Source organism: Rhinopithecus roxellana, chromosome 21 (assembly GCF_007565055.1).
Source record: "Rhinopithecus roxellana isolate Shanxi Qingling chromosome 21, ASM756505v1, whole genome shotgun sequence".
NCBI classification, from domain to species: domain Eukaryota; kingdom Metazoa; phylum Chordata; class Mammalia; order Primates; family Cercopithecidae; genus Rhinopithecus; species Rhinopithecus roxellana.
Window position 1 is genome coordinate 4,933,522 of NC_044569.1, and position 13,991 is coordinate 4,947,512.

The 13,991-nt window shown below is 43.0% G+C and overlaps 2 protein-coding genes across 2 annotated transcripts in view; one reads left to right on the forward strand and one right to left on the reverse strand.

Annotated features, from left to right (window-relative positions):
• The window catches only part of ANKRD62 (ankyrin repeat domain 62), a 301,061-nt gene that overhangs the window by 118,060 nt on the left and 169,010 nt on the right, over window positions 1–13,991 (forward strand). The window lies entirely within an intron of this gene.
• LOC104671817 (piezo-type mechanosensitive ion channel component 2-like) overlaps window positions 1–13,991 on the reverse strand; it is a 101,599-nt gene that overhangs the window by 15,717 nt on the left and 71,891 nt on the right. Inside the window, 6 exon segments of the mRNA XM_030926209.1 lie at window positions 3,911–4,125; window positions 4,229–4,376; window positions 5,586–5,718; window positions 6,727–6,979; window positions 10,755–10,937; window positions 13,699–13,957. Of these exon segments, the coding sequence (XP_030782069.1) occupies window positions 3,911–4,125; window positions 4,229–4,376; window positions 5,586–5,718; window positions 6,727–6,979; window positions 10,755–10,937; window positions 13,699–13,957 (1,191 nt within the window).

The following is a 13,991-nucleotide window of genomic DNA, read 5'->3' on the forward strand; positions in this document are numbered from 1 at the left end:
AACTTTGGATAAATGCAGCATTCTCCAAATGTCTTAAACATGGTCAGTACACATTTTAAAAAGGAAATAAAAAGAAAACTTTTGACTTGGTGAGAGTTTGGTATAATTTTCTCTGCCTTAAGATCTATACTTGAAGGTTTTGATACAAGCAGCATATTTCTCTTTGTGCCATAATTTGGATTTGTCCCCTCCCTCCCTTCCTCTCTCCCTCCCTCCCTTCCTTCTTTCTTCCTCCCTCCCTCCCTCCCTCCCTCCCTCCCTTCCTTCCTTCCTTCCTTCCTTCTTTCCTTCTCTTTCTCTCTCTCTCTTGCCCACATCCCCATGGAGATAACTAATTGTTCCAGCACCATTTGCATTTGTTGAAAAGACTGTTCTATCTTCACTGGATGGCTTTTGCACCTTCCCTACATCAGCTGAATTGGGACTGTGGGTCAACTACTTCTGGACTCTGTTCTGTTCCACTGTTCTGTTCGTCTGAATCTTGAGGCTACACCTCACTGCTTGATCATTACAGCTTTATAATAATGTTTGAGGTCAGGAAGAGTTAAGTGCTCCAATACTGTTCTTTTTCAAAGTTATTTCAGTTCTTCGAGATCTTCTGCAATTCCATATGATTTTTTATCAGCTTACCAAATTCTACCAAAAAATATTGCTGGAATTTTGATGTGCACTGCGGTCAATCTATAGATCAATTTGGGGAGAAATTGCATCTCCCAAAATTCATGAGAAATTCACAAGTATTTTGATGCATGAACTGAAGTCTTCTTGATTTATTTAGGCCTTCTTTAATTTCTCTCAGCCATGCCTTTTATATTTTCATTGTAAAAATCTTGTACGTTGTATCATATTTATTGCTAAATATGATAGTTTTTCTTATTTTCAGTGGTATTGTAAATGATATTCTTAAAAATTCAAATGATTGAGCATTTATTGCTTGCATATAAAAATACAATTGAGTTTTGTATGTTTGTTTTGTATCCGCAACCTTCCAAAGTTCATTTATAACTTCTCACAGTCTTATTGTACATTCCACCGGATTTTCTATATAGACTGTCATATCTGCTGCATGGTTTTCCTTCTCACTTTCCAATCTGGATTGTGTGTGTGTGTGTGTGTGTGTGTGTGTGTGTGTGTGTGTGTGACTGAGTCTCAGTCTGTCGCCCAGGCTGGAGTGCAGCGGCGCGATCTCAGCTCACTGCAACTTCTGCCTCTAGGGTTCAAGCGATTCTCCTGCCTCAGCCTCCTGAGTAGCTGGGTAGCTGTGACTATAGGTACGCAACACCACATACTGCTTTTTTTCTTTTCTTTTTTTTTTTTTTTTGTAGAGATGGGGTTTCACCATATTGGCCAGGCTGGTTTGGTCTAACTCCTGACCTTGTGATCCTCCTGGCCCAGCCTCCCAAATGCTGGGATTACAGGCTTGAGTCACCGTGCCCAACCCAATCTGGATGTCTTTTATTTTTACTTATTTTGCTGGCCTGGGATTAGGATCTAGTATCACCATTCACTGGCTGAATGACTTTGGGGAGATCACTTTTCTTTCTGGGGTGTATCTATCTTAATCTGCAAAATTAGATAATAGGCTTGGAAAGAGTTTTAAGATGTCTTTCTTCTCTGAAATTAACAGTTTCTGTGAGGGTTGGTGAAGAAAGCCGACATGATGTTGTTAAACATCAGAAAAAGTATTTAAGTTCATCATTGAGATACTTCAGGTGTTGAATTTGGTTTATTTCTCTGATTTAAGAGGGGCGGATATAATTAAATATTTGTACTGAAAAATATATTTTATGTATTCTATTTTAAATACCAACAAATAATATTCACAAAACTCTCCTGAAAAAAATTATAATATTTGTACAAGCAGTGGCCTTCATCTGAATTATTATTATAGCCTGGCCTATATTTAATCTCCAATATATGGTGTGGAATGGAGAACTTATTGGGCTATTGTGTATCCTCTGGGTAACAATCCTTTATTTATTTACTTCTACTATAGATTCAGGAAAAAGTATCCCAATTCTACTTTCCTTTAAAAATATCTGCATTGTCACCATTTATTATTATAAATCAATAATTCTTATACTGAAATCGAAAGGTCAGAACCTATATACTCAGACAAAAGCACCCATTAGGCTCTGGCTACCGTTAGAAACAATTTGGATTTTCTTAATAGAAATTACACTTGAACTGGTTTATTTATAAGCCACATACGTAAAATCCATTTTTTTCATTACTTTCTATTCATACTTCCCAAATGATATCAGCCTGCCTGTTTGATAATGTTATTCATAAGACTTGGCTACAAATGACTCGGAGGTATGATCAAAAGATCAAATTTACTGTTAAGCATGAAGACTTTTCAGAGATACTTGAGGATGTTTAAAATAGTACATCATTGACCGGGAACAGTGGCTCATGCCTGCAATCCTAGCACTTTGGGAGGCCCAGGCAGGAGGATTGCTTGAGGCCAGGCCTTTGAGACCAGCCTGGGTAACATAGTGAGACCTCATCTCTACAAAAAATGAAAATAAAAAATAGGAGTGGTGACGTGCACCTGTATCCCCAGCTGGTCTGGAGGCTGAGGCGGGAGGATTGCTTGAGCCCAGGAGTTCAAGGTTGCAATGAGCTATGATCATGTCACTGCCCTCTAGCCTGGGAGACAGAGTGAAATTTTGTCCCTAAAACAATAAATAAATAATTAAAAAAAAAAAAAAGCTAGCACGTCGTAATCTGGGAGCACAGTTCCAGAGGAGACTTTCAGAGCCACAGCAGATGATGGCAGCTTCACTGGATTAGGTACGTGGCTCCCCAGGCCAGCGACAAAGAGTTGTAGTTTGCTTGTGTACATAAATTCAGATATGCTTATTAAAAATTCCTATTCCTACTACATCATATGGACAGGGCCACATTCACCTTCTGTGGAGCCTTTTCTTTCATAACCTGACAGAGCAGACACTTCCCATTTATAAAACTCCACTGTGTTTTTCTTTGCCGACCTGACTGGATCGTTTGTTCATGCATGAGCACCAACAATCATAAGCACTGTTTTGGTGCTGGAGGTGTGGGGTGGGAGACAGTCTATAGAGAGGTGTCATCTGAACAGAGATCTCAAGCGTGAGGGGGAAGTAGACTTTGGGTTGGAGGCTGGGGAGAAGGCTCAGAGGGAGCAGAGCCTGGAGATGCCAGGCACACTGGGGAACTGTAGGTTAACACCCTTTCCTTAGGGTTCTAGGTGAGGGGAGCACAGTGGCCACTTTGAAGGATCTTATCAGCCCTTTGCTGACAGCTTCTGGCCGCCCTGACCAGCAGCACTAGTTGTATTAGCAGCAGAGTCCAGCAGGATGGGTCCGCCTGCTTCTCTTACCATGAGCTGAGACTCTGCTAGGTGCTTTCAAACCCCGCTGCAGTTAACCCCCACCAGTCTCCTATGCGAAGACTCTATCATCTGCTCCCCATCCCGCTCCCTCTATCTCTTCTTCTATCCATTAAGCAGCCTCTATTTGTTCATCTATTTCTTGCATGACTTAGTCTCGTGCCCTCTCTCCCTCTCAAAAATGCCCCCAAGACCCCACTCCACTTTACCTTCACCTCTGCTAAGGTGGAGAGAGAAACACAGCACAAAGACCCTAGGTTTGCTCTGGTCATAAAGGCTGTCACCTTTCTTCTTTATAGAAACCTTATTTCTAAAAATGTGGATAAAATCTAATTAAAATAGTTTTGAGGAATCAGTTCACACTTTGGATTTGCATTGACTGTTGACCCAAACCTTTAGCTTTTCCTACCCATAGTGCTGTTGTGCCAAGGCTCTGCCTGTGGCCAGTAGTTCTGCTGTGCAATGCATGTGAGTGTCACCTCAGGAAACACAGTTGCATGGAGGTGGGCTGGTGCCTGCGGTTTCTGAAGACCTTACCTCTCTGTCACACCGGGTAAGATGAAGAACATCCAGAAGTGAATTCCGAACACAAGGATGACCTGGAAGATGACCTTTCCCAGTACAGTCTTCCTGAGGTAGAGGGCTCGGTCCACCACCATGGTTCCAAACTGAATGAGGACCATCACCAAAAATGGCCCTGGGACCTGGTCCTCCGACAGTGAAGAGGTGATGTCTGCAGCTGCTGAGTGTTTCTGGGGAAGAGACAACAAGTTCATGCCCAAGACAGGCCATTCACGGGAAGGAGCGCCATCGCCGTGGGTCAGGGTGGGTGCTGTGGCCTCTCCCCCAACCTACCCCAAAGGCCCAAAAGCCGAAGACAATGATGATGAAGTCCACAGTGTCAGCCAGGAACATGAGGACATACACGTCAGTCACAGCGCTATAGTCCGGGTGAATGAGGTTGTAAAAGAACTGCTTGACGGGCACGTAGATCTGCAGCGTCCTGCCAGATGGAGACCCCCACCCCCAACCCGCTTGTTTCAGGAAGGGCAGGATGGCAGAAATGACCAGACATTGCCATCATGCCATTCTTCCGCAGTCCCCTTTCCAGTCAGGTCCCACCTTCCTCTCTCTGCCTCAGGATAGTCCCGCTGTGGACGGCTCCTGTTCTAACAGAGAGCGTATACATGTTTACTGCCAAGATAGGTACTGCAGCCCTCTCTGCTGATGGCACCGCAACCCTCTCCTCTTGCTTGAAGGATAATAGAATGGTATGATGCCCTGGGAACGAGGTGTTGGGTTTGTAGCCTGATTCAATTGCTCACTACCTGCAGGAACCATGAGCATGCTATGCAACCTCTGTGTTTAGTTTTCTCATCCGTAAAACTGGAGTGGTAAGAAGACCTGATGCCTAGGGCCAAGGTGGGAAGTAAAGGAGGGAATGCATGAGGGTGCTCACACTTGGAGTGCTTGGTCCGTGTGCGTCTGAATGTGCGATGTCCCTGCTCCTCCTGTTTTAGGGCCTGTGTCCATCATGGCTCCCACATACTGCCCTGGCCTTTTATCTGTGCCTTGTTCTGTGCCTCAGTGCAGTGTCCTGCTGGCTCTTGCTCCTCTGTCTAGCCTTTGCCCTATCTTTGCTCTGGGACCTGCCTTCAGTTCAATGCCACGTTCGGGTGCCACTGGCTCTCCTGCTCTCAGAGCCTCTATTCAGGGCTCCACTCCCAGCTGGCAGTCCCAGTCCCATGCACCACTTCCATCCCCAGCAGGTGGCAGGACCTGTGTAGTTTGCTGGGGAACAGGTGTATGACCATGGACAAAGCATTTCCCCACCATGCACTTCTGTCCCCTTCTCAGGGTAAAAGTGCAGCTCTAAGGCCCTTCCAGCATTGACACTGTAGTCCTCTCAGTCTGGCTGGACTTCCCCATGATAATGCCTAAGAGCACAATCCATGAGCCCTTGAAATGGTCCATTTTCTCTGTTTGAATAGAAAAGGCATGTGCATAAATGCAATGGATATAAAATGAATCACGCCTACGGAGAAATGATTTTTAAAGACAAGACAAAAAGGGGTAATTTCATTCTGCCTTACACAGGTAACATCTGTGACACAAGAAGTTACTTCTCTGCTCTTTGCCCTGGTTTATAGGAAATAATAAAGCCCAAAACTGTAAAATGAAGCTCACATGACAAATGTTCTCATGGACTCACTTCTTTATGGTGAAGGCCTTTGCTTTGATTAAATGTTCTTGAAGCTTTTCCATATAAAGTTCCCTTTTGCTTTTTTGCTTAATACTCAAAACGCTGCTTCCTTTTTGACTGCTGTTTCGGGTGCTTGTGCTGCCTAGAAATAAAAAGAGATCACAAGATGGATGGTGAAGCCTGGGGTCTGTTAGCCTAGATATGCCAGAAGCAGCCCTGAGAGCCCACACGGTAGAGGGATGGCTCGGGACTGTTTGGGAAGATGAGTATGCACGGATGCATTTGTGAATGATAACTGAGCCCTTTGGGATCGGTCCTCTCAACTCTGCTCCCACCGTAGGCCTGGGGGGTTTCACACCCCATGGTGGCTCTCTCCTGGATTGTTATGCAATCTTTGTTTCAGAAGGAAATACACTGGAAGAATAGTTTTTATTGTGCTAACTAGGGCACTAGGATGCGGGTGCTCCAGACAGGATGCCCCATGTCTGTTTTCCTATCCTAGTTTCTCTAATTATAAAATGAATATGACATAATCTGCCAGTATCTGCCTCAAAATCAGGTTCTGAAGATGACTATACACCACTGCATGGAAAGCTTCAGACAGGACCCCCGTAAATACAAAAGCTTCAGACAGGAGCCCCATAGATACAAAAGTCTAGTGATTCCAAGGGGGCAGCTGTGAGGCGTATCTACTTTCTGATCATACTCGTTGTTTAGGAAAAAATTAATTATTAGACTAGGAAATAACCATAGTTTGGCTAAAAGTTCTCATCAATTACATCTAAATATGTTTAAAAAATACATTGTGATTGACAGCACTATGGATATGCCCTGCAAATTTTTCGCATGTAACAAAAATTATCATGAGCCTGGCGTTTATTAGGTACAAGGCAGTGTGCCGGCCATTTTTCACAATTATCTGAAACCCTTGTCCTGAGATACAATAAGCTGTTTTGGGTAATGGGGTGACACAGCTGAGGCAGGATTTGAACTCTGGTTTCTCTGATTTCAAAGCCCTTTTCTTCTCACATAACAATGTCTGTCTCTTGATAGCACCCAATACACTCCCTTGCCCCAGACCCACAGGCACGAGAAAAACAAGGCCACCTGGGGGCTAACTGCGGCCTAGATATATTGTGTTGACAGATACCTCTCTGGGATCTGTTTGAAGAAAAGCTGGATCTCTGGGATGGCTCGGAGTTGCTGCTGGAGCGCTCCCTCCGGACAGCTGTCTGCTGCTCCGGGAAGGTCACATGCACTGACTCCACGGACGCGGCCAGGTTGATGGACTTGAGAGAATCCGAGGAGTCCCTCCTGCCATGACCGAGGGAGAGCTCATCATCTGATTCCTCCTTGTCCATGCCACTTTCCGTCATGTCATCTTCATCCCATAAGCCGTGGCACTGAGAAAGCAGGGACAGGGACAAATGAGGCTACTATTTCAGGTGGAACCCTTGGTATTCTGTCTTACAAAATCTTATCCAACAAACTGTCCTTCAAGATTAGAAGAAAAGGTGATAGGGTTTGGCTGTTCCCCCAGATCTCACCTTGAATTCCCAGGTGTGGTGGGAGAGACCCGGTGGGAGGTCATTGAATTATGGGGGCAGGTCTTTCGCGTGCTGTTCTCATGGGAGTGAATAAGTCTCATGAGATCTGATGGTTACAAAAAGGGGAGTTTCCCTGAACAAGCTCTCCTCTCTTTGCCTGCCACAATCCAAGTAAGATGTGACTTGCTCCTCCTTGCCTTCCGCCATGATTGTGAGGCCTCCCCAGCCACATGGAACTGTAAGTCCATTAAACCTCTTTCTTTTGTAAATTGCCCAGTCTCAGGTATGTCTCTATCAGCAGCATGAAAATGGACTAATACACAAGAAAAGAAAGCTTGTCTAGAGCTTTATGAGGGTCCCAGTAGGGAAGACATGTGTGGGTGTAGACAGTAAGATTTTAGCTGATAATTAAGATGGAGACATAGCTTTTGGCAGATGGACTTAGGATGAAATTACAGTGACTTGACTTATTGGACGGAAAGTCACCCTGATGACCTTGCTGCTGTCGGACGGAGCTCTCCCCTGAACTCTTTGGCCACGCATTTGCTCCCCAAGACATTGCCTAGTCCCCTCTCTGACTCAAGAACTACGTGGAGGACAAGAGCTCCAGGCCAATTTGTCAGAAATCAGTCGGTCAAAACCAACTCAGAGAATGATCAATGCACCAGTGACTCAATTGACAGATGATTTTTTCTTTTTTTTTCAGACGGAGTCTTGCTCTGTTGCCCAGGCTGTAGTGCAGTGGCGTGTTCTCGGCTCACTGCAAGCTCCACCTCCCGGGTTCACGCCATTCTCCCACCTCAGCCTCCCAAGTAGCTAGAACTACAGGTGCCCGCCACCTCACCTGGCTAATTTTTTGTATTTTTTTTAGTAGAGACGGGGTTTCACCATGTTAGCCAGGATGGTCCCGATCTCCTGACCTCGTGATCCGCCAGTCTCGGCCTCCCAAAGTGCTGGGATTACAGGTGTGAGCCACCACGCCCGGCCTGACAGATGATTCTTAAATATTTATTTGTAAATGTGTTATTCTTAAACATATTCAGTGAATATTCTTATAAACCTAACAAACATTTTAGCTTTTCATAATGGGATTTTTCAGTTTATATGGATTTCTTTCCAATTATTTTAAGAGTTGTTTCATCTTTGGCCAACATTCATATATTTAGATTATTTCACAACTTTCTTGTAGTATATTTACTTGTTTGCCAATTCTTCTAATTATTTATCAAATATACAGCAATTTGTATTAAATAGGATGGTTTCAAGCACTTTTGAAATTTCTTCAGTTTTAATTGTTTGGTTTTCATGGCAACATTATATGAAAGATTTATTTTTTCAAAAGCTATGGGGTACCTTGTCTTCTTAAGAAAAGATCTATCATTCTAAAAAGTATTTTTATATCTTTAAAATTTTAACATAATGCCATTACCTCAAATCTCATATACATTCATATATTTGAAATTTTCAGAAAAAGAGTAAGAATGCCAACAAGAAACACTAAGATTTTATATGTTTTAAATATAAAATTGCAGCAGATAAGCCATTTGAACATTGATGAAAAGATAGTAAAAATGCCTAAAGAGTTACAATAATTTTAAATAATACAAAAGAATGCAAAGGTTGCAAGAGAATTCTGAAGTGGTCAAAATTATACCATCAAGTATTAAATACCGAAATTTAAAAAATGAATTTCTAAGACTGAAAAAACAAGGTTAATACATTTATTCATATGTTCATAATAAAAATCAGTATACTAAATAAATTCAAGTAATTAACATATCCATCAAAAGAACGGTGGCTAACTGGTTTCCTTAGTTACATAGCTTTAAAAAACCTGCCACAACCCAACGACCCAGGGAAGGCTCCCTCCAAACTGAGGTCTTGGGTACTTTGCAAAGTGATGGAAGCTAGAGTGAGGAGGTTGACCAGAGTACACTCAGATGAAACTGAGTTTGAAACAGTTCACTGAGCTAGGGCAGAAGAAGTGAAATACACCGTTCCATATCTATGTGTGCATGTATGTATATGTATGTGTAGAAGAAGTGAAATACATCGTTACATATCTATGTGTGCATGTATGTATATGTATGTGCAGAAGAAGTGAAATACACCGTTACATATCTATGTGTGCATGTATGTATATGTATGTGTAGAAGAAGTGAAATACACTGTTACATATCTATGTGTGCATGTATGTATATGTATGTGCAGAAGAAGTGAAATACACTTTTACATATCTATGTGTGCATGTATGTATATGTATGTGTAGAAGAAGTGAAATACACCATTGCATATCTATGTGTGCATGTATGTATATGTATGTGTAGAAGTTAAATACACCGTTACATATTTATGTGTGCATGTATGTATATGTATGTGTAGAAGAAGTGAAATACACCGTTACATATCTATCTGTGCATGTATGTATATGTATGTGTAGAAGTTAAATACACCGTTACATATCTATGTGCGCATGTATATATATGTATGTGTAGAAGAAGTTAAATACACCGTTACATATCTATGTGTGCATGTATGTATATGTATGTGTAGAAGTTAAATACACCGTTACATATCTATGTGTGCATGTATGTATATGTATGTGTAGAAGAAGTGAAATACACCGTTCCATATCTATGTGTGCATGTATGTATATGTATGTGCAGAAGAAGTTAAATACACAGTTCCATATCTATGTGTGCATGTATGTATATGTATGTGTATGTATTAACTTATGCCAAGCCTTGTTCTAAACAGGATTCTACGGACTAAGAAAGATACTCCTGGATAAAAGGAATTTACAATATTTTATATAAGACACAAGGTTAAGGCGAGAGAAGGAAAGTAAGGTTGTAACAAGAGGTACATTCATACATAAAATGTATGCTATGCAACAATTTCTATTTATTAGAATTAAGTGGCATATTTACAGGTTTAGTTTATAGTTCACAGCATGTGAGAAGGAAAAACACATGAAGTTGCTCAGAAGAACAGGAGTCCCTGAGGCTGAGGAAGGGCCATGCTGTATAAAGGCCCTCGTCCAGCAGGATCATGAGTGGCCTCCTCCACAATAAGCAGGAGAAAGCACAGCTCTGGGTTCCACTGGGCAAGTTAATATGTGGTCTCCCACCAACAGCTAATGGTTTCATAACAAGAAACCACCCAATGAAAGCAATTCTGCTAGAAGAAGGAAGGCCGAAGCTGGGATGGAGATGAGACAATATGATCCACGCACATTGTGGCTCTCCGATGCTCTGGCTTAAACTGGAGGCAGAATTTAGTGTATCTGGCCTTAGAATACTGCACATCATTCAAGCAATGTTCCACAAAGTGGATTCATGATTATGCATTTAACCCAGGTTGGAAACACGGGGAAATATTCTCCCAGATTTATTGTAAGTTCTGTTATTGAGTACCATAAACGTTGGAAAAAATGTCCACTAAATGAATGTAACTTTTTTCTTTTCTCTTTTAAAAAACAAACAAACAAACAAACAAACAAAAACATATGAGTAGATGCCAACCACCGACCCCTCAACCCCATCACCAATCCTGATGTCCAGGTCACCTAGGACGATTACGGGGACCGCAACGGCCCTACTTGAACTGATTAATTATTAACATGCAGTACCTTCAAAATTGATCGATGAAAGAACAGAGCCAGGAGCTGGATGAGGTCATAAAGGACATAACCTTCCTTCTTCTCCACTCCTATGATGTTTGGGGGGTGGTACGGTTTATCTTTGTTCACCTCTGCGTTCTTATTCCAGGGAAAGAACCCAAATTGGAAGAAATATTTGACTACAATTGCCACCTACACACAGATGACAGAAATGTAGAAAATTACTCCTTCTTTTAGGAATAGATATACCTGTATATGGGAAAGGGCAATGCGACAGTTAAGAAAGAGACCCGCATTTCACAGTTTTGATGGTAGGAAAGCACATAATTACGTGGAATAGTAAAGTATCATTCTCGCGGACTCTTGACTTCACCACAGAAGCAGGGCCTGACTATCACAGTGTCTTCCACTGTAGGTCTAGCAAGGCCAGTCGGACGCCTCAGGCCCCTGCTTTGATTGGTCATTTCCTCTTCTTTTGAGGTGTTGGCATTTACACTGATTTAATTAGATATTGATGTAATTACACAGCTATTAAATATGTTACTTAGGGAAACCTGAACAGAACATACTCGTATCTTTCTAGTTTCTGTACTTCTTTAATTTGCAATCTATAGATGCCTATCACGTGGTTATGATGTATGCAGTTTTCACTTTCCTCCATCATATCTGTGTGCCACGTTAGTCTGGGAGCCACTAAAAAACAGAAATGCATATTTGCTTTCTATTCATCTTTGTATTCTGGTGTGTAGCAGGGTTCTTGGTTTCTGACATGAGGTTTGTATTATAGAGCAAAGCAACATCAAGAATTCCCACTTACTTCAGTCCTCAGTGCAATGTGACAAGAAAAGGGAGAGCCTCAACTTATATAGAAATATTTTATTTTTTTTTAGAGATGAGGTCTCAATCTGTTGCTCATGGTGGAGTGCAGTGGCACAATCATAGCTCACTGCAACCTCAAACTCCTGGGTGCAATCCTCCCACCTCTGCCTCCCAAGTAGCTTGGACTACAGGTGTTTGCACACCATGCCTGCCTAATGTTTTTAATTTTTTTGTAGAAATGGGTCTCACTATGTTGCCCAGGCTTGTCTTGAACTCCTGGCCTCAAGTATCCTCCTGCCTTGGCCTCTTGAAGTGCTGGGGCTATAGCCAGAAATATTTTATTTTTAAGGTGAAAGCTATACAAGAATCTCTTGTTCACTTTTCCACATTCTTGGCACTTCCTTTTACTTCAGCCCTAGGTAAGAAAGGGAATCTGATAAATGTGCTCACATTGTTATAGACTGGCACCCATTCTCTTTTTTTTTTTTTTTTTTTTTGAGATGGAGTCTGGCTCTATCTCCCAGGCTGGAGTGCAGTGGCCAGATCTCAGCTCACTGCAAGCTCTGCCTCCTGGGTTTACGCCATTCTCCTGCCTCAGCCTCCGGAGTAGCTGGGACTACAGGCGCCGCCACCTCGCCCGGCTAGTTTTTTGTATTTTTAGTAGAGACGGGGTTTCACCGTGTTAGCCAGAATGGTCTCGATCTCCTGACCTCGTGATCCGCCCGTCTCAGCCTCCCAAAGTGCTGGGATTACAGGCTTGAGCCACCGCACCCGGCTGGCACCCATTCTCTAAACAGGCAGTCATTTACATATTTACATCCTGAAGTAATGTTACCCTTTATTTTCCTTTTTTTTTTTTTTTTTTTGCGGCGGAGTCTCACTCTGTCGCCCGGACTGGAGTGCAGTGGCCAGATCTCAGCTCACTGCAAGCTCCGCCTCCCGGGTTTACGCCATTCTCCTGCCTCAGCCTCCCGAGTAGCTGGGACTACAGGCGCCCGCCACCTCGCCCGGCTAGTTTTTGTATTTTTAGTAGAGACGGGGTTTCACCGTGTTAGCCAGGATGGTCTCGATCTCCTGACCTCGTGATCCGCCCATCTCGGCCTCCCAAAGTGCTGGGATTACAGGCTTGAGCCACCACACCCGGCCTCCTTATGGAAGTAAGATGCATGCTATCAATACTTTAAACCAAATACTTTTGAGATGCTTTACTGTATAGCTTTGTTGTAATTTTGCTACTGAATTACTTATAACCTACAAAACTTCTAGGCCTTGGGTGTGCATCCAGCATGAGCACTGTCATTGAAGAAGTAATTACAGCACTATTGAAAGTGAAAACTTTTCCTTACAAGTCAGGGAAGAAAATCCATCTCTTCACAAACCTGAGAATACAAAGCACCATGGTCGTCCAGGCACCAAGAATATCGAGCTTTTGTGTTGTTTAAGTCCCTGTATGGTTTTCGTGGGCCTTCGTGATCCTGTCTATGTTGAACAGGTCAGGACAGAAAGCAGGAACATAAGAGTGAGCAGAAGGCTCCTCATACCCCACATGGGATGAAAACGGGCTGGCGTCCACCCTTCAGATGCTAAGTGGGTGCTTGTACAATTTTGTGTTGCGATGTATGGATATTTGCTTTTGCGTTTAAAAATGAAAAGTATGTATGATATATTCAAACTATGTCCAAAGTGCCAGACGGTATCATTTAACACAGGGTCCATTCATTGAACCCCAGTGATGCCAGGCCTTGTGCTCGACTCTGCAGAAGCCCGATAGCATCTCAGTGGTTAATATTGTAGGCCAGGTAACCGGGCTTCAAAAGTGTCCCCACCCCTCACCAGTTGGGCAACTTTGGCCATTTAATCTCATTGATACTGTGTCCTTATCTGTTAAATGGGAATGATGCCAGTATGCACCGTATGTGAGGTGTGAAGTGTGAAAAGATTTTTAGAATTGTGAGTGCTACATAACTGTTGCTGCTGACTATTTGTGTATCTAAGAATGTCTGTGGAACTGCATGTTCCATGTGAAACTGGGATCAGGGTAGGCCCACCTTGAGAGAGGGCACAGGGACACAAGGTACGCTTGACCTTGCATAACCACCTGAAGCCATCCACAGGGGTCTGCGTCCAGGCCTACCTCGGTATAGACAATGGCCATCATCCAGAATCAGCGGCTGGGCCTGGGGACGGACAGCATGGCCCAGAGGAAGATGAGGATGGGAAGCAGGAGCGTGATCATGGAAGCAGAGACCATGTGGTTGAGGATGATCACGAAGTAGCACACCATCTCTGAGCGGGCCACCAGGGTATTGTACATGGCATAGAAGAGCAGCAGAAATCGGGGCTGCCCCACGTAGAATTTTTCTGACTCTTCAAGCTCATCATCGTGAAACATCCTGTTAAAGTAAACCACATGATAATATGTCTATC